The sequence below is a fragment of the Microplitis mediator genome, chromosome 9 (assembly GCF_029852145.1).
Source record: "Microplitis mediator isolate UGA2020A chromosome 9, iyMicMedi2.1, whole genome shotgun sequence".
NCBI classification, from domain to species: domain Eukaryota; kingdom Metazoa; phylum Arthropoda; class Insecta; order Hymenoptera; family Braconidae; genus Microplitis; species Microplitis mediator.
Genome location: NC_079977.1, coordinates 977,052 through 997,632, shown reverse-complemented (window position 1 = coordinate 997,632; position 20,581 = coordinate 977,052). Strand labels below are relative to the sequence as shown.

The window sequence follows — 20,581 nt, the reverse complement described above, 5'->3', positions numbered from 1 at the left end:
TCGAAATATAATACTTTTGAAATGAGTTTCTTACCAGGGACACTAGCACTGGTAGGCGCGATCTCGTGGCGAGCATCGAACTACTTCCGCTGCTGCTTATATCACTGGTGACCTCCCTTTCCTACATATACACATATATATCTTTACTCAAAAGTTATTTTTCTCTTAGTTTACGCTTTTTTTCTTGGTTGGAACATACAAAAATTTTTCCGTTTAACAAATAGTACCGACTCTGAGAAAATTTATTGTATTCAAACAAGAAAATGTAATATTGTTTCAATTTGCACTAATTCCCTGGTGAGTGATAAAATTCTAAACTGTAATTTTTTCCTATGTTATTTAAATCGAAAATCGAAAAATGTGATGGGCTACGTCTTAAACTTTTTGTTTTATCCTTATTGCACTTGTAGAATAGATCGAAACTCTGTTCACTCTGAAATTTCCAATTAAATCTGATTAGATTTTTCCAATCAAATTTAATTGGAGTTTTTTATCAGGGGTTGCCATGGCAACAATAAATAAATCGATTAAATATTTACATTACAGAGTAATGTAGTGGTTTAGTTTTGAATTAAAAATTAATATAAAACAATTAAAATATACAATGAGTGTTTTAAAAAATAAAATTGATCACGAGGGTCTAGAAGAAGAACTTGAAGAGGCATTAAAAGAAGATTCATTATACGAACTACGAAACAAAGCAAAGATAAGGGCCATTGAACAAAGTGTACCCACTTATGAAGACTTCAGACAAATGGTGCTTATATTTATTATATATTTCATATAAAATCTTATGAAATATTATAATTAATATCTTAATTTATTAAATTGCTTAATAAATTAATTTTAGGTTAATGGCGCCCATTTGAAACCATTGGGACCAAAAGACAAAATGGAAAAGATAAAAATTCCTTGGAATCTTTCTGACAGACAGGCCCCGAGTTTATTAAATAAAAATATCAATAAATCGCCTTCAGGTGAAATTAAAAATTCCTATTGCGATAAATTGTCTAAAAATGGCAAAGAATTTTATTGCCAATGGGTCCAATTAAATGAAACTGATAAATTTAATTTGTTGTACAGTAAAAGGTAATGATTAATTTAATTAAAAGTTAATAAGTCAATAATATGGAATTGATTTCAGAAATGAGTTACCGGAAATATTCAAAATTGAACTACCAGTGGAAATTCTCAATGAATTTTTGATTATTTGTTTAAATAATTTGGCGGGAAAAAATTCAGCTGTCATCGATATTCTCAATAAAATAACTCAGTGCAATAGATTTAAATTGACAGTAACATTTATGAGTGAGGATGATAAATTTATATGTAAACAATTGTTTGGAAAATTAATTCCTGATAGTTCAATAAATTTCATTGAACTGAGCGACAAATTTAAAATAAATTTGAATTAAAATTTAAATTCACACGAATTAATTAATAATTAATATTTTTTAGTAAATTATTAGAGGCAGGGGTAAATTGAATGTAAAAATAAAAAAATAAAATTGAAATTATTTGAAAACTCGTGAATTATTTAAAATAATTAGCGCGCATGCGCCGACAAAATGGCGTAATTTAAAAATATAAAACAAATATGGCGGCCCCCGTAGTACTTAGTATTATTTTTATCAGTAAATTATCGTAATCTTCCACGAAAAAGTAACTTGTAATTAAAACTAATCAATTTCCTAATTAATTAAGACATTAATAAATAAAATAAAAATAAATTTGAGTTCCAAAAAAATTTTTAGTCTTCCCATCGAAAAGTGACGGCAATTAAATTTAAATTATTAATATTTAATAAATAAAAATTTAAAATAATAATTAACGACCAGTGTTCTAATTAAAAAAAAAAAAATCAAAGCTGATAAGGCATTTCGATGGTATGTAAAAATTCAATTGTTTTGGCAGTATGAGGTTAGAAGAGATGCCATTGCGAATGACAACAGAGGATCGTAATTTTGACATGGACGAGGAGACCGATTATTTAATTCAACCTTCTGATGAAAATTTTCGTCCCATTTTAAAACGAAACCGTCGACTTAATGCCTGCACACATTTTCTTAAATGTTTTTTTTGCGGGTAAGTCATTTTCCTTTTATTTATTCGCATTTTAAATTTCCAAATTCAAATTTCCCGCCCTGTCAAATTTAATTTCCAATTCCTCAGTAAATTAATTTTACTTACTTATAACTTTCTTTAATTATTAATTACGATAATTAATTAATTAAAAAAAATATATATATATTTTATAAATAATAAATATGTAAGTATCGATTTACAAAGTATCGTTTGTTCATACAATCGATTGTGGTTGAAATGACGCATGTTATTTTCACAGAACAAATATATTTATATATATATAATGTATAGAAAATGTCGCATATATTATATATAAATTATTGTGTTAGTTTACGTCAGTTGTCAATAAAAAAATTACTAATTCAATATCGCAAGTACTCTGTTTTATTTTAGTCATCAATTGTGACGTTTTAAATTCTTAATTAGTGTTTTTTTTTGTTTTTAATTTATTGAGTTTCATAATAATAATAAAATTAGTAATGTAATAAAAGAAAGTATTGGAGTAAAAATAAATATAGAAATGGAAAATCAAAGTAATGTCATAAGAATGTCCAAGGAAGACATTCCTCTGATAACAAAACCACGTAATTCTGGATCATGGAGCAGGTGAATTATTTTTTAAAATTTTAAATCGGTCATGTCAAAATATGACAGCTTCAGTTTACTTTTTTTGACAGTTATTGTTATTGTTTTTAATTGTTGTCTTTAATTTAACTAATTAATTAATTTATTTATTCAGGTGCTGTACGTGGATGTGGAGAAGATGCTGCCGTGAAAGAGAATATCAGTCAAGGACGATAATAATCGGCATGCCAATGACGGAAAAATTTCCTACAAACGTCATTAGGAATCAGAAATATAACATTATTACTTTTTTACCATTGGTAAGTTTGTAAAAAAATTATTTTATGAGCGTCCAGTTTAAAAATCAAATAAAAAAATTTTAAATCCCATGATACTGAAGTTAGCATGATACTGAAGTTAGCAGACGTCTAATAATTTTTGAATTTTTTTTTAGACGATGATCCAGAAGAAAAAAAATATTTGAAAATAATGCACCTGTAGTTTTTTAAATTTTCTACATGTGCATATTTTTAGTTTTTTTTTTCTTCAAATTTAATTGTTCAAAAAAAAATCCAAAAATTTTGAATTGTCTGTTAACTTCAGGATCATAAGTTAGCCGACGTCTAATAATTTTTGGATTCTTTTGAAAAAAATATTTGAAAAAATTGCACTTGTAGTTTTTTAAATTTTCTACATGTGCATATTTTTAGTTTTTTTTTTCTTCAAATTTAATTGTTCAAAAAAAAATCAAAAAATTTTGAATTGTCTGCTAACTTCAGGATCATAAGTTAGCCGACGTTTAATAATTTTTGGATTCTTTTGAAAAAAATAAGTTGTAAAAAAAAAAATATTTGAAAAAATTGCACTTGTAGTTTTTTAAATTTTCTACATGTGCATTTTTTTAGATTTTGTTTTTTTTGTAATTGATTTGTTGGAAAAAAAATTGGAAATTTAAAAATTGTCTGCTAACTTCGGGATCATTAAATCCCAGGATTATTACGAGTTTGAAATTTTTTTCAAAAGATTTTAAACCAGACGCTTTTTTATTTAATTGTGATTAAAAATGAATGACAAGTATAAATAAATATATGATATTTATCACCAGGTACTATATCAACAATTTAAATTTTTTCTGAATCTCTACTTTCTTATAATGGCCAGCTCACAATTTATATCAGATATGAAAATAGGTCATTTGTACACCTACTGGGGACCACTTTGCTTCGTACTATCAGTAACAACATGTCGAGAAGCCGTCGACGATTACCGCCGGTACAAACGGGACAAAGAAGTTAACGGACAGAAGTACCAGCGTCTGATCCGCGGTACAGATCAGCCAGAATTGACTCCCAGCTCAAAACTTAAAGTCGGGGACATGATAATTGTCGAGAAAGGTCAGAGGGTTCCCGCGGACCTGGTCCTGCTCCGAACGACTGAGAAATCCGGTGCATGTTTCGTCCAGACGGATCAGCTGGACGGAGAGACGGATTGGAAGTTGCGACTCGCGGTGCCGTTGACGCAGAAATTGGATCACGACAGCCAGTTGTTCGACATAAAGGCCAGTCTGTATGTTGAGAAACCGCAGAAAGACATCCACGGGTTCATCGGTACGTTCACGCGCGAGGACGAGGTTAATAGCGAAGAAAGTCTGGGTGTCGACAACACTCTGTGGGCCAACACCGCAGTGGCATCCGGATCAGCGCTAGGAATCGTCGTCTACACCGGCCACGAGACGCGATCGCTGATGAATCATTCGGCGCCACGGTCTAAAGTTGGTCTTCTAGATAAAGAGATAAACCAACTCACCAAAGTCCTCTTTTGCGCGGTGATCGGTCTCTCCTTGGTGATGATGTGTCTGAAAGGATTCAATGGCCACTGGTACATCTACATGTTCCGCTTCGTTCTTCTGTTTTCCTACATCATCCCCATCAGCTTGCGCATAAATCTCGACATGGGTAAATTTTTCTACGCCGGGTGCATCCAGCGGGACAAAGAAATAGCAGGGACTGTAGTCCGGACCACGACAATTCCCGAAGAACTGGGACGTATTTCTTACCTACTTAGTGACAAAACTGGAACACTTACTCAGAACAAAATGGTCTTCAAAAAACTTCATCTGGGCACCGCATCCTACGGCCAAGAAACCTTTGACGAAATAACGAGTGTCTTAAAAAATTATTATCCAGTTGGTGGTGAAAATTCACCGACAAAAACTACTTTGAATCGCGGCAAGGTACGGAGAAGTGAAAGCACGCGTATCTACGAAGCTATTCACGCTCTCGCGTTATGTCACAACGTAACGCCGGTTTATGACGACATGAATAACGTTAATAGTGTTAATAACAAACAGCTGGACAGCGTCAGCGTTGAAACAGAGACAACTGAGACGGGATCAATACAGAGCCAGACGGAATCAGACCAACATTATTACCCAGAACAGAAGCGCAATTACCAGGCATCTAGCCCAGACGAAGTGGCTTTGGTTAAATGGACTGAGGATGTAGGACTCGCGTTATTTAAACGCGACCGCACTACCATCCAACTCAAAGCGATTAATAATAGCCAGATTTTATCTTACACTATTTTGCAAGTATTTCCATTTACTTCTGAGACGAAACGCATGGGAATTATTGTCAAGGACGAGGCTAACAGTGAGATAACGTTTTATCTCAAAGGCGCGGATGTCGTCATGTCGGGAATAGTTCAGTATAATGATTGGCTGGATGAGGAGTGCGGGAATATGGCGCGTGAGGGTTTCCGTACCCTGGTGATTGCCAAGAAACATCTCACTGAGGAACAGTATCAGGATTTCGAGACCCGGTACAATGCCGCCAGATGTGCGACAAATGATCGCCCGTCGCGAGTCGCTGCTGTCATTGAGTCTCTTGAGCGTGAGATGGAACTGATCTGCGTTACTGGAGTCGAAGATCGTCTGCAAGACCGCGTAAGACCAACTCTAGAACTCCTGAGAAATGCTGGGATTAAAATATGGATGCTGACGGGTGATAAATTAGAAACCGCAACCTGTATTGCCAAGTCATCAAGACTCGTATCGCGGACTCAAAGCCTCCATGTATTTAAACCCGTTGTCACACGTACTGATGCTCATCTAGAGCTTAATACATTCCGTAAAAAACAAGACTGCGCTCTGGTAATCAGCGGGGATTCCCTAGAAGTATGCCTTCAATATTACCAGCAGGAATTTATGGAACTCGCATGCGGATCACCGGCAGTTGTCTGCTGTCGCTGTTCCCCGACTCAAAAAGCCGAAGTCGTGACCCTGATAAAGAGTCACACGGGAAAGAGAACAGCCGCCGTTGGCGACGGAGGCAACGACGTCTCGATGATCCAAGCTGCTGATGCAGGAATCGGGATCGAAGGGCTCGAAGGCCGTCAAGCTTCGCTGGCTGCTGACTTCTCCATTCCCCAATTCAGTCATCTCTCGAACCTGCTTATAGTCCACGGCCGACGCAGCTACAAACGCTCAGCTGCGCTAAGTCAATTCGTCATCCACCGCGGGCTGATCATATCAACCATGCAAGCGGTTTTCTCAGCGGTATTTTATCTGTCTTCTGTCGCCCTCTATCAGGGATTTTTGATGGTGGGTTACGCGACTGTATTCACAATGTTCCCGGTATTTTCACTTGTTCTGGACAAAGACGTGTCTCGCGACGTGGCCTTGAGATTTCCCGAGCTGTACAAAGAGTTGAGCAAAGGCAGAAGTTTGTCCTACAAGACATTTTTTATGTGGGTACTAATTAGCATTTATCAGGGAGGCATAATTATGTACGGCGCGTTAATTATGTTTGAGGATGAGTTCATTCATATTGTCGCGATAAGTTTCTCAGCACTGGTACTGACCGAGTTGATAATGGTCGCACTTACGATACGTACATGGCACCATATTATGGTGCTGGCTGAATTTTTATCACTTGCGCTTTATTTACTTTCTCTGTTTGTTCTCAAAGACTTTGACTCGGATTTTATAACAACGACAGATTTTCTATGGAAGGTTCTGGTCATTACTCTGGTGTCTTGTTTGCCTCTTTATATTTTGAAATTTTTAAGAAAGAAATTTTCACCTCCTAGTTACTCTAAGCTCTCATAAATGCATTCATTAAAATTAATAAATTTATTAATTAACTAGAGCAGTCCCAGACTGTTGACATGAAAATTTTACGGAAATTTATTTACTGTTGCGTGAACTTCGCTCAGAGAGGGAATGAACTAAAAGTCTCCCCCACTACTGAATTATTTTGAACTGCGCATGCGCTAAGAAAAGTGGGAGAATATTTCGTATAGAGAACACTCAGAGTGGGGGTAAAAGACGAAAATTTTAACTCCGGATTAATAACTAATTTTTTTTCAAATTCATATTTTGGCAAAATTAAATATTTTTAAAAAGTGTGGAGGGGGGGGGGGCTGGGAATTAATTTGGCGGTTTGCGAGACCGCCATTTTGTTTTTTCAACAGCCATTTTGTCGCAGATTAATTAATAAATTTATTAATCAATGAACTAATTGCTAAATAATTAAACTGTACATTGTAAATACCGGAAATAAATAAAAAGTACATGATATTTATTTATATTTTTAATAATTCATTATCTAATGATAAATTTTTTTTTGATTAATTTTTATCATGTATTTTTTTACGTAACTTTTCATACCTGAATGTAAAAATAATAATGTAATAGATGTGATAAAAAATAAAACTAAAAATTATTGTTAAATTATAATTATAATTATAATTAATTTGATTTTTTTTATATAGATAAAATATTATAATTTGCTTTATTGTTCTTAATAATTGCAATTAATAAAGTATTATATTAAATAAAATAATTTTTATTAATCTACCTCTCAATTAAAATAAAATAACGAATGTAATTTACAGTAACCGATAATTATTTAATACGAAGAGTGACGTTGAGTTCACTAGCAGCAGCTTCCTGGATTTTTTTATGTACAGAAGTGACTTCTTTTTGGGTAAGAGTTCGTTCCATGTGCCGGTAAATAATTCTGTAGCAATGCGACACTTTTTTGGTTTTCGGATGAGTAAATTCATCTATCAGCGTTATTTGCTCTATTATATCACCGCCGTGCTCGCGGGCTAGGTCGTAGAAATCGTTCGGCGAGTACTCATTGTCCGGTAGCCAGAAACTTATGTCATTAGCAAGTTGCGGGTAAACGCTGATGGGCTAAAAAAATTACAAAGTAAATAAAAATATAAAAAAATGAGTCTATTAACTGGTACCTTGTATTTAACTGGCGTATCAGGATCGTCAAACTTGAACTGATTTAAAAATCCAGAGTCTTGGCTCCAGAAGAGCCTGATGTCCGAGATATTGTAAAAGCACATGGCCAATCTTTCAAGACCTAGACCAAATGCCCAACCGATGCGATCAGTAACTCCGCAGTTTTTCAAAATTTCGTGTCTGACGATACCGCAGCCCAGGACTTCGATCCACTGGTCGTTATAAAACACCTCCAGCTCCCACGACGGGTGAGTGAATGGAAAATACTGAACGACCCAACGGTATTTGACATCTGGAAATAATTGACAGGACATTTGAATCCGTGATGAAATTTCCTCTCGAAAGAGTACCAACATCGATATATTTGCTTTGGGAATTAATATCCTGGGGTAATTGGTCACTTAGTCATACTAACAAGTGACCAATTACTTGATCAAAATATATTGTTGTGGGTACTCATTCAACTGGGAATTTTATCAGCTACAAGAATATCAGATTGATGTTAAAAAAAATCACCTTGACCAAAAAGTGCTTGAGCGAGACCGACGAGAACACTTTTGAGTTCGTGTTCCATTATTTTGACAGCTTCCAGAGTATGGACTGTTTGCTTCTCATCACTCTCTCGGCCATTTGACTCAAACAGCTGCAGATTGTCCGAGTTATTGACATTTTTGAATACTTCGTCCCGCGTGCAGAGTCTGACAGCGTCAACCTGATGGAAGACCGGGTAATGAGTGGCATCTATTTCATCTCGCCGATAAACGTCACCGATTATCAAAAAATTATCGAGACCCATCGCTATCAGTTCTGCTTGATGTGCTGTCGTGTGCGCTCGCAAAATTGTCTCGCTGTTGACATAATAGCAGTCATTCTTGCTGCGACTGATGTGATCCCCAGGTATCAAGAGGGAATCGAAATTCTGCTGGACACTTACGACTGGTGATAAATTATCGCACACGCTGAATAATGGGTTCCCACATTTATTACGGTAATTTTTGTAGAAGTAATTGACTATTTTTTGACGGACATGTGACAGCGGGTGGTACTCAGTTGTATGAAGATTTTTATTTAACTTTGATGTTATTTTAGATGTCAAATTCGTCCATTCATCGGTTTTATATTTGCGGCCTATTAATTCTATTTCTGGTAAATATTTTTTACAATTATTATTATTTATTTTTGCTGCAGTTGAACATTTTCGTAGTAACAATTTTAATTGTTTGTTGCTTATTAATTTCATTAATGGATACATTTATTAATAGTTAATTACTTAATTATAATTATTATTATAATTACATACGTACTTTTAATTATTTTTTTAAATTTTTACAATAATCACAAGTGGATTTTTTATTTAATTATTAAGAATTTTAGGTTGTGGTATTTTTACTTTTTTCCCGCGCATGCGCGCAAGTTTTCGCGCAATTATTTTAATTGCAAATATTTTTATTAAATAGAAAAATTTCTCATAAATTTTTAGGCAGCTGTCAATTTATTATTTAATTAATTAATTTGTTTATTTTTATTTAAAAATTCAAATTTAAAAAAAGCGCGGGAATTTTTAAAAAGAGCGCAATGGCGACAGAATTTTTAACAAAAATAATAATAAGTGATAAATTTTTAACCAGCTGTCAATTAATTATTTATTTAATTAATTAATTTATTTATTTATTTAAAAATTGAAATTTAAAAAAAGCGCGGGAATTTTTAAAAAGAGCGCAATGGCAACGGAATTTTTAATCGAATGTAATAATGAGTGATAAATTTTTAACCAGCTGCCAACTAATTATTTATTAAATTAATTTATTTATTTAAAAATTAAAATTTTAAAAAAGCGCGGGAATTTTTAAAAAGAGCGCAATGGTGACAGAATTTTTAACAAAAATAATAATAAGTGATAAATTTTTAACCGGCTGCCAAATAATCATTTAATTAATTAATTTATTTATTTAAAAATTTAAATTAAAAAAAAAGCGCGGGAATTTTTAAAAAGAGCGCAATGGTGACAGAATTTTTAATCAAATATGATAATGAGTGATAAATTTTTAACCAGCTGTCAATCAATTAATTAATTAATTAATTTATTTATTTAAAAATTAAAATTAAAAAAAGCGCGGGAATTTTTAAAAAGAGCGCAATGGCGGTAGAATTTGTAATTAAAAATAATAATAAGCGATGACGCATGTCATGTTAAATTAAAATCTATGACCATAGAGTAATAATATATAAGAATAACCAAATATATCATTATTTATCAGTTAAAATAAATATAGTTTGTAAAATTATATTACGTTCTAGTTGTAAGTGTCAGATATAAATAAAAATCTATAATATAAATATAAAATATTAAATTATTCATATTTATTCTCTACAATATTGATATTACAAAATATATAACAGCAATTACCAGTAAGTAGGTTTCCACTTTTCAATACTTTCATTAAATCATTATTATTATTATTTTTTTTCCAATAAATTTATTACATATATCAATAACATATTTTTATATTTATCATTATTAATAATAAAACAAATATTTTTACTGTCATAAAAATTGATAGTATAATTTGTTACAGATAAAAAATAATAAACTGAAAAATGACTTTAATTGAAGGAGTTGGTGATGAAGTGACAGATTTTTTCATTGTTGTTGGTGTGATATTAATTGGTTGGATAGCATGGTGTTCAACAAATATATCCGAACAACCATTGATACGTACAGTATTAATATTACAGCATAGAACACGTACACGTATAGCTGAATTACGTGCCAATAATTCATCAAGTAGAATTATTGATAACAGAAATTCGAGTGCAGAAGAGTCGAGTGAAGAAACGATCGTACCAAGTAATAGCAGCAGTAATGAGCCCGAGGAAAATTGTCCTGTTGATAATCAACAAGGTAATTAATCACAGTCATGTGGAATGTCAAGTTGACGTAAATCCGCTGCCGCAATCTGACTAAATTTTTGCTTCAAAATTAAATGACTACCATTTGCGGGAGATTTAAAAATTAAATTTTGCTTCAAATTGTACCAGTAAATTTTCGCTCATTCTGAAGAATTTTCAGCTTAAAATTGACGTAAATTTGCTGGTGCAATTTGACTACTAAATTTTTACTTCAAAATTCAATGACGTCAATTTGCGGGAGATTTAAAAATTAAATTTTGCTTCAAATTGTGCCAATAAATTTACATTAACCTGCAGTAAAATTTTCGCTCATTCTGAAAAATTTTCAGCCTTAAATTGACGTGAATTTGCTGGTGCAATTTGACCACTGAATTTTTACTTCAAAATTCAATGACGTCAATTCGTAGGAAATTTAAAAATTAAATTTTGCTTCAAATTGCGCCAGTAAAGTTACGTTGACCTGCAGTAAAATTTTCGCTCATTCTGAAAAATTTTCAGCTTAAAATTGACGTAAATTTGCTGGTGCAATTTGACTATTAAATTTTTTCTTCAAAATTCAATGACGTCAATTTGCGGGAGATTTAAAAATTAAATTTTGCTTCAAATTGCGCCAGTAAATTTACGTTGATCTGCAGTAAAATTTTCGCTCATTCTGAAGAATTTTCCATCTTAAAGTTGATGTAAATTTACTGCCGCAATTTGACTACTAAATTTTTACTTAAACATTAAATGACGTCAATATGAAAGTAACTTCTGCTGTTGATTTTTTTTCTACGTCGCTTAATTTAAAATTTATGTCAACTTGACTTCAAATTGCGCTAGTAAATTTACATTGACCTGCAGTAAAATTCGCGCTCATTGTTGGTGTAAACTTGACAGCAGATTGAATTTATTTCTTATTTAAGCTACGGCAGAAGCCACAGGTTCGCTGGCAACAGGGACAGCAACTTCAGAGCAAGTACTTATAGAAGCTATGGATTCATTGAATGATGACAGCAATTTATTGCACAGACCCGTAAAGTTATCAGCGAGCAGTGATAGCGATAAACCTGACGAAGCTGAACAGTCAGGACCTGAACCAGCGCTAGCTGGTGACTCCCCTCAGGATATTTGCAATGAAGACAATGAGATAACGATTAAGTTGAAATTTATAAATGATGATCAGAAAATAGTCACCGGACGTTTGAAAGAAATGTTGAGTGAATTTAAAAGGTGACGAGTCCAGAGTAATTAGTAGATGATCTAGAATTTTTAATAAATTAATTTATTTATTGCAGACGACATTTTCAAGTTGAATTGGATGCCCAGAAGCGGGTGCGCTTAGTATTCAATGGACAAGTATTACAACCAGACAGTGAGACACTGGAAAAATGTGGACTGTTTCATAATTGTGTTGTCCATTGTCTTGTTCATCAGCCACTGATACCGACATCGACACAATCGAGCACAAGTTCATCGCGGTATTCAAGTAACGGTAACAGTAATCAGTCATTTCAAAATTTACCGGGCGGTGATGGTCCTGGTATCAGTTCACTGCACCAGGAGTGGGATTTAAGTAGATTATTAGTCAGTATTTTAACTCTGGTATTGGCTATCGCGTGGTACTCACGGTATCATTACGCCCAACTATTTACAGTAACAACTACCATGGCGTTGTATGCACTCACTGCATTGTTTACTCTGGCTCTCTTTGGTAATTTTTTTCCTGATCAAGAGAGCTTGAGAGAAGTTGAATAAATAATTATTTAATTTTTTTTTTTTTATGAACAATTTGCTGTCGTGGAATTATAAATTTTTATGTTTAAATCATTTGTCGGTATCGAGGCACCAGCTGCACGACTGATTTTGTTTTTTTAATTTTTTGGTGTCAATTTGAGCTGTCAGTTGACAGTTTTTGTATTTAAAAAATTATTTACTAATACTGTTCTCAAGAAAATTTTAGTAAATAATTTATATATGATCATATCTGATATATTTAATCATGTTTGATCTGATTTACTGTCATATATGAAGTCACAGGAGTAGATATAGCTTTATATCTGATATATGTGATCGTGTTATACGTAATATCAGATATGGTCACATATAATATCAGATGTGGACGTTTTTAATATCTGATCAGATATAAATGTCAATATGTGACTATATAGGGCAATATATGATTATGTATCAGATATGATTGTATATGATATCAGATATGATCATTTTTAATATCTGATCAGATATGATTATCAATATTTGAATATGTAGTGGAAATATATGATCATATGTGTCAGATATTATCATATGATATCAGATATGGTCATATATGATCACGTCTGTATAAATATTAATACATAGGGCCATTTTTAGTATCTGATCATATATAAATGTCAATATGTGACTATATAAAGCAATATATGATTATGTATCAGATATGATTGTATATGATATCAGATATGATCATTTTTAATATCTGATCAGATATGATTATCAATATTTGAATATGTAGTGGAAATATATGATCATATGTGTCAGATATCATCATATGATATCAGATATGGTCATATATGATCACGTCTGTATAAATATTAATACATAGGGCCATTTTTAGTATCTGATCAGATATAAATGTCAATATGTGACTATATAGGGGCAATACATGATTATGTATCAGATATGATCATATATGATATCAGATATGATTATTTTTAATAGCTGATCAGATATAAATGTCAATATTTGAATATGTAGTGGAAATATATGATCATATGTGTCAGATATGATTATATGATATCAGATATGATCATATATAATCACGTCTGTATAAATATTATTACATAGGGCCATTTTTAGTATCTGATCAGGCATAAATGCCCATATATGACACCAAGTGTGACCATATTTGATCATGTCTATAAGAATATTATCAGATAGGGACGTTTTGAATATCTGATCAGATATAAATGTCTATATGTGAATATATCCATGAAAATATGTTATATATGATCACATATGATGTCAGATAGAACCATATTAATATCAGATATGATCATATATGATCACGTATTTGTGAATATTATCAGATAGGGTTATTTAAAATATCTGATCAGATAGAATTACTCATATGTGACCATATATTTAGCAATATATGATTAGATGTCAGATATGGTTTTATATAATTGCCCATACGTGACCATATAAATTGCAATGTATGATCACATCTGACATATGATCATATATATCAGATATGATCATATATCAAATGTGGTCATATCTAATCATGTCTATATAAACAATCAGATAAAACGATTTTAAATATCTGATCAGGTATAATTGCCCATACGTGACCATATATTCAGCAAGATATGATCAGATGTCAGATATGATATATATCAGATATGGTCATATATCAGATATGGTCATATATCAGATATGGTCATATATAATCATGTCTATAAATAATTAAATAGGGCGATTTTTAATATTTGATCAGATATAAATTACCATATGTGATTATATCCATGAAAATATGTTATATATGATCACATATGATGTCAGATAGAACCATGTTAATATCAAATAGAATCATATATGATCACGTATTTGTGAATATTATCAGATAGGGGGATTTCAAATATCTGATCAGATAGAATTACCCATACGTGACCGTATATATAGCAATATATGATCACACCTGACATATGATCATATATATCAGATATTATCATATATCAGATATGGTCATATATAATCATGTCTATAAATAATTAAATAGGGAAACTTTCAATATTTGATCAGATATAAATGACCATTTATATGATCGTATCAGGTAATTTTTTTCCTGAAGACAATCAGAAAATATAATTGTCAATTGACAGCTTTCTTGTAATTTTTTTTTTTTTGCTTAAAGCATTTAAATAAAAAATAGAGAGAAAAAAAAATATTTTATGTGATTGAATAAAACAAATTTGTTTTGTTGTACTTAGTTGTAAAAAAAAGCTATTGAGTAATTTATATAAATCTATTGAAATGTTTATTTATGAGTCGAAAAATAATAATCTGTATTAATTAAAATAATTACTGGCCAAATTAATTATTAAACTACAAATAAATCTATGCAAAAGTTTGAGTTTGTCCGGTCATCAACACTACATAAATTATCATCATAATGTTCAAATAGTTATATTAAAAATTAATATATATATGTAACAATGTTGTATTTTTTATTGTTTATTCGTACTACTATCCATCTATACGAAAAAGTCACGTAATTTTTGAACAATAATTGTTAATTATGAAGAAATAGTTAAAAAAAAATTATTACGTCACCGTTATTTTAGATTAATTTTCTTTTTTTTTTTTTCTTAAATTAAATTTATTAAATAAGACTCTTTTAATTAATATTATTTTCATTGTAAAATTATTTTAAAGTAGTAATAAATAATTTATTTGATACCTCGTTCAAATTTAAATAAACAAACTCCCAATTCTTCTTCTCTATATATAGAAATCCGCCATATTTTTTTACAAACCCAAGAAAAAATTATTTAGAAGGCTCCAAGACCGATCCGTCAAGCAGAGCAACAAGAGAATCAGCATCAGGAACCCGAAATTCAAATCCCGAAAACAGAGAGTCCAATTTTTTCTTCAGCTGCCCCGAGCTGACTGGATATTTTCCTCGGGGATTTTCCAACATCACCGTGATCTGTTTGCTGTCACACTTGACGTTAACGAACGCGCAAGCTGGAGCACTGGCCTTCTCGTCACCAGCATCAGTTTTTGACGAGTTGGCCACCAGAATACACTTCCGGTGCAGCGCCAACAAATCCGTCGTCTCAGAGAGCGAGTTCTTTTCATCATACAGCTCGAATGTTTTGTCATAGAGTCCAAACAGGACGCGAATCTCATCTCGGAGCTGCTGATAGCCAATGGTGCCACCAGTTCTCGGACTCTGGAGCAAAACAACTCCGAGTTCGCCAGACTTGGCATCAGCTGACTGGACGTCAACGAGCTTGACATTAACAAACTTCAGGAACGAGTCGCTCCGTCTCTTTCTTCCACTGCCGGCTCTCTTGACCAACACCAAGTTCATGTCCACTCCCTTGATCTTCTGCATTTCTTCAACAATAACATCAGCATCGCTGGCCATCTCCTTCAACTCACGCTGCGGTGTCTTGGTGGTGCTCTCAATAAATTCTTTGTAGCTGTCAATGACTTTCTTCAGCATGCTAGAGGAGTCTTTTATCTCGTAGTAGACATCAACAGCATCAGTAGGTACCAACTGGGCCTTCTTCCTCAATTTCTGTACTCTGTTAATTATTTCTCTGGCAATACCTTCATGCTGCATTGACTCATCCGGCGTGATGTCCAGCAGAATCAAAATATTTCCTTCGCTATGGGCCTCGTACCTCTGGGACAGTTGATCGGCAGTCGGTCCAGAGAAACTGAACATCAGCCTCAAGTCTTCCTCTTCAAGTACATGCTGGTTTACAACGATCTCTTTCTTCACCAGAAACTCTTGCAGCTGATCATCAGTAAGTTCTTTGATGGCTTTAATCATAGCTTTGAATTCCCCTCGTAGTCTGACTCCCAGAGTCTTGTGGTCCGGCTCAGCACGCAAGACGACTCCGTACTTTTGTTTGTCCGTCGTCACAGTCATCTCCTTGACATTGAGCTCTTCCAGGATGTACGACTTGAGCCGAACTATTTCCTCGAGAATCCGCGGATCCTGATGAATGATGACTACCTCTGGCAGTGGATACTTTACTGGAATGGTCTTGCGATCACGTACAATGCGACCGAGATCAATAACAGTTTGCATGTGATAGACAGCACGTTCTATTTCCTCATTGATCAATTGTTCTCGCGGGGCTGGAATCATTTGGTAGTGCACACTCTCGTTGTTCTTCGTCTTGGGCAACCAGGGCAGCAGTCGCTGATACATAAATTCACTGAGGAACGGCGTGAATGGAGCGTTGATACGCACCATCGTGTAGATCACGTAGAAAAGTGTGTTCAAAGCATGCTCGCAGTCTTTGGTTCCGCCATCGCCCTTGATACGTTTCCGGTTCATGCGCACGTACCAGTTGGTCAGATTGTCGATGTACTTAACCAGCTTCGGGACAACGTTGTACAGCTTGTAAGCCTTCATCTCTTCTTTCAGGAGCTTCAGCAGCGTCTGAGTGAACGACAGAATCCACTTGTCCATGATGTTATCCGAGACCTTGATCATCTCGTCATCATGGAAGACAAATTTACACTTTTCTTCAGTCTCAAATCGCTCGATATTTTGATTTAGAAACCGGAAGGCATTGAACCAGGGGAGAAAAACGTCTTTGATGACATCGCGAACTCCTTCCTCCTTGAAACGTAAATTTTCTGCTCTTACGACCGGGGAGTTTATCAAATATAATCTCAGCGCATCGGCACCGAAACGGTTGATAATTTCCATGGGGTCAGGATAATTTTTCTTACTCTTGGACATTTTTTGTCCGTCAGCTGCCAGGACTAATCCATTGCAGACGAGATTTTTGAACGGCGGCTTATCAAACAGAGCTGTAGAGATGACCAAGAGTGTGTAGAACCACCCGCGGGTTTGATCAATACCCTCGGCAATGAAATCTGCTGGGAAACTTTCTTCGAAATCTTTGACTCTATCAAACGGATAGTGCATCTGGGCGTACGGCATCGACCCCGATTCGAACCAGCAGTCGAATATTTCGGGAATACGTTTGAGGACTCCGAAGTTTGGGCCACGTCTTGATGGAATTGTCAAGTGGTCAATACTTTCGCGATGGATGTCCGTCACTTTGGTACCAGTCAATTCCTCGAGCTCGGCGATGCTTCCCACGCAGACAACCTCCTTCTTGTCATCAGAGATCCAAAGAGGCATCGGATTGCCCCAGTAACGATTGCGACTGACAGCCCAGTCACGTGCGTCGCGTAACCAGTTTCCAAAACGTTTGTCCTTTACATAATCCGGCACCCAGTAAGTCTCGGCTGTCGTTGACAGCAACTTGTCCTTGATGCTCTCGACTCTGATGAACCAGGAGGGCACGGCTTTGTAGATCAGCGGAGTGTCTGATCTCCAGCAGTACGGATAACTGTGACTGCATCCCGCGTACTTGAGGCACTTGCCATTAGCCAGCAGAACCTTGATAATTTCTTTATCTGCATCTTTTACATACATCCCGCTAAAGTCTTTTACTTGTTCAGTAAATTTACCGCAACTGTCAACTGGACAAATGGGATTCTGATCCTTGGTGATGATGCCAGCTTGCAAATTGCACCGGTAATCGTCCTCACCAAAGTACGGAGCCTGATGGACAATTCCAGTACCAGTTTCGGCAGTAACATACGAGTCATTGAGCACCTGGAAAGCTCCTTGGGATCTAAAGTGCTCAAAGTAATTGAACGGCGGCTCGTATCGTTTTCCTTTAAGCTCAGAGCCCATTTTCTTGCCGATTATTTCGTAAAGATCATCAGACTTGTAGACCTGAGCCAGCGCAGACTCCAGCAGAATGTAAGTCTTGCGTGACACCTTGTCTTTTACCAGCACGTACTCGAAGTTTTGATTACAACAGAGCGCCAAGTTGCTGGGTAATGTCCATGGAGTTGTCGTCCAAGCGATCAGTGATACGCCCGGCTCGTCTTTAAGTGGGAAGGCCACGTAAATTGACGGGTCAATAACTTCTTTGTAATTTAAACCCGCTTCAAAGTTGGACAGAGGAGTGTTGCAGCCCGTGGAGAAGGGCATCACCTTGACTCCCTGATAAACCAGCCCTTTGTTGTACAGTTCTTTGAAGACCCACCAGACAGACTCCATGAACCAGGGGTACAAAGTCTTGTAGTCGTTTTTGAAGTCGATCCAACGGCCCATACGTCCCACTATTTTCTCCCAGTCCCCAGAGTACTTCATCACAATGCTACGGCACTCTTTGTTGTAATTATCGATGCCCATTTTCGCGACATCCTCAGGACCTTTGATGCCCAGCGCTTTCTCTACCTCGAATTCGACTGGCAGGCCGTGGGTGTCCCAACCAAAACGTCGCTCCACGTAGTAGCCGTCCTGGTGGGCATATCGTGTCACCACGTCTTTTATTGTGCCGGCTAGTATGTGTCCATAGTGGGGCAGACCCGTAGCAAAAGGCGGCCCGTCGTAGAATGAAAACCGCGGGCGACCTTTTGACAATTGCAGGCTGTTTTGAAAAACGTCATTGTCAGCCCAGAATTTAAGAAGTTTCTCTTCTTCCTGGGGAAAGTTTATCGTCTCGGGCAATTTTTCCCGCATTTTTTATAATTCACCCGCTGAAAATTGTACCGGTTCAATAACATGAGGTTATGTACCTGCTAATTGTTGTTATTTATATTTTTATTATCTGTAATACTTACAATTTATTTTATCGGCTATTGCGTAATTGTTAATTAACTGGCAATTATTAATGCGCAATTTTTGTCACTGTTGAGTAACAAGCGCTGGTTTAATTTACGGCAATTATTTTAATTTGACGGGTTGCGTTTACGGAGAGACGAAATTGAAAATTTATCAGTTGACTTGTTGATAAAAAATAAAATTAATTATTTTGGTAATTGACCTCATACGTAAGCAGAAATTGATTGATTACCAGTTTAGAGTTTAGAAAAATTTATACGCGTACTTTTTGTGGAAAAAAAATTTTGTTTTTTTAATTTTTAATTTTAGGTCTAATTATTTAATTAAAAAATTTTTTAAATCTATAATTTGATAATAAAATACTTAATTATAAAGAGGATATTATTATTATTTTTAATTAGAGTAATAAAAAGTAATTTATAAATGTTTTTTTATTTTTTATTTAATTAATAATTATAATTTTTTTATTTTTTTACAATTATAATAATTTATGAACACAATAGTTTTTTTATAAATGAAATGTGAATTTGAAAATGCGCGGGTGAAGTACATAAAATTTAAATATTTAAATGAAAATAAATTTTATAATTTTTAGTTGAAGTCCTTGTGGAAATTTTTGTCTGAAAAAAGTTTGAGATTTAAAATTAATTCAAACAGAATTTCAAAATTTATTTTACAGAAAAATTTTTTAAACTTTAGGCTGAAAATTTTCATGGAATTTTAAAAATAATTTTTACGCCATGAAAATTTTCTACTCAACTTTTGATAATTTTCTGAAAAACTACAAATTTTTCTAAATATGTGACTTTTGAGAAGTCAGGATAAAAAATTTGGAAATCTCATTTTCTAGAAAAATTATTAAATTGACAGAAAATTTTCATGGAAATGAAAAAAATTTTTTTCAAAAATTCTGATAAATCTAATGAAATTAAGTCTATTATTAAGTTACCGAAAAAATATTTTTTTACTGCCATGAAAATTTTCTACTCAACTTTTGATAATTTTCTGGAAAACTACAAATTTTTCAAAATATATGACTTTTGAGAAGTCAAGATAAAAAATTTGGAAATCTTATTTTCCAGAAAAATTATTAAATTGGCAGAAAATTTCCATGGAAATAAAAAAATTTTTTCAAAAATTCTGATAAAATTGTCTATTATTAAGTTACCGAAAAAATATTTTTTCACTGCCATGAAAATTTTCTACTCAACTTTTGATAATTTTCTGAAAAACTACAAATTTTTCTAAATATATGACTTTTGAGAAGTCAGGAAAAAATAAATTTGGAAATTTTATTTTCCAGAAAAATTATTAAAATTGGCAGAAAATTTCGATGGAAATAAAAAAAATTTTTTCAAAAATTCTGATAAAATTGTCTATTATTAAGTTAC

General features: G+C 33.8%; 5 protein-coding genes across 8 annotated transcripts; 3 read left to right on the top strand and 2 right to left on the bottom strand.

The window, feature by feature from the left end:
• Positions 1 to 156: 156 nt before the first annotated feature.
• Positions 157 to 1,496, top strand: LOC130674891 (coiled-coil domain-containing protein 103). The gene is made up of 4 exons (XM_057480340.1): positions 157 to 297; positions 547 to 757; positions 851 to 1,089; positions 1,145 to 1,496. The coding sequence occupies exons 2-4, from the start codon at positions 605 to 607 to the stop codon at positions 1,413 to 1,415; spliced, it is 663 nt and encodes a 220-aa protein (XP_057336323.1). The 5' UTR covers positions 157 to 297; positions 547 to 604; the 3' UTR covers positions 1,416 to 1,496.
• Positions 1,497 to 1,601: 105 nt separating this feature from the next.
• Positions 1,602 to 7,324, top strand: LOC130674887 (probable phospholipid-transporting ATPase IIB). 2 transcript variants are annotated; one of them, XM_057480334.1, is made up of 3 exons: positions 1,602 to 2,085; positions 2,825 to 2,969; positions 3,755 to 7,324. In XM_057480334.1, the coding sequence occupies exons 1-3, from the start codon at positions 1,916 to 1,918 to the stop codon at positions 6,755 to 6,757; spliced, it is 3,318 nt and encodes a 1,105-aa protein (XP_057336317.1). In that variant the 5' UTR covers positions 1,602 to 1,915; the 3' UTR covers positions 6,758 to 7,324. The 2 variants fall into 2 exon arrangements, with proteins under 2 accessions (XP_057336317.1, XP_057336318.1); XM_057480335.1 differs by lacking the exon at positions 1,602 to 2,085 and adding an exon at positions 2,423 to 2,691.
• Positions 7,325 to 7,475: 151 nt separating this feature from the next.
• On the bottom strand, positions 7,476 to 9,293 carry LOC130674890 (probable phenylalanine--tRNA ligase, mitochondrial). Its single transcript, XM_057480339.1, has 3 exons — positions 8,423 to 9,293; positions 7,906 to 8,198; positions 7,476 to 7,849 (listed from the first exon to the last, which is right to left on the bottom strand). The coding sequence occupies exons 1-3, from the start codon at positions 9,156 to 9,158 to the stop codon at positions 7,556 to 7,558; spliced, it is 1,323 nt and encodes a 440-aa protein (XP_057336322.1). The 5' UTR covers positions 9,159 to 9,293; the 3' UTR covers positions 7,476 to 7,555.
• An 852-nt stretch (positions 9,294 to 10,145) lies between these two features.
• On the top strand, positions 10,146 to 12,571 carry LOC130674282 (transmembrane and ubiquitin-like domain-containing protein 1). 3 transcript variants are annotated; one of them, XM_057479570.1, is made up of 4 exons: positions 10,146 to 10,315; positions 10,483 to 10,808; positions 11,722 to 12,028; positions 12,094 to 12,571. In XM_057479570.1, the coding sequence occupies exons 2-4, from the start codon at positions 10,505 to 10,507 to the stop codon at positions 12,551 to 12,553; spliced, it is 1,071 nt and encodes a 356-aa protein (XP_057335553.1). In that variant the 5' UTR covers positions 10,146 to 10,315; positions 10,483 to 10,504; the 3' UTR covers positions 12,554 to 12,571. The 3 variants fall into 3 exon arrangements, with proteins under 3 accessions (XP_057335553.1, XP_057335555.1, XP_057335554.1); XM_057479572.1 differs by having other exon boundaries at positions 10,468 to 10,808; XM_057479571.1 differs by having other exon boundaries at positions 10,146 to 10,319.
• A 2,359-nt stretch (positions 12,572 to 14,930) lies between these two features.
• On the bottom strand, positions 14,931 to 19,342 carry LOC130674281 (isoleucine--tRNA ligase, cytoplasmic-like). Its single transcript, XM_057479569.1, has 2 exons — positions 19,190 to 19,342; positions 14,931 to 19,105 (listed from the first exon to the last, which is right to left on the bottom strand). The coding sequence occupies exon 2, from the start codon at positions 19,086 to 19,088 to the stop codon at positions 15,342 to 15,344; it is 3,747 nt and encodes a 1,248-aa protein (XP_057335552.1). The 5' UTR covers positions 19,089 to 19,105; positions 19,190 to 19,342; the 3' UTR covers positions 14,931 to 15,341.
• Positions 19,343 to 20,581: the final 1,239 nt, after the last annotated feature.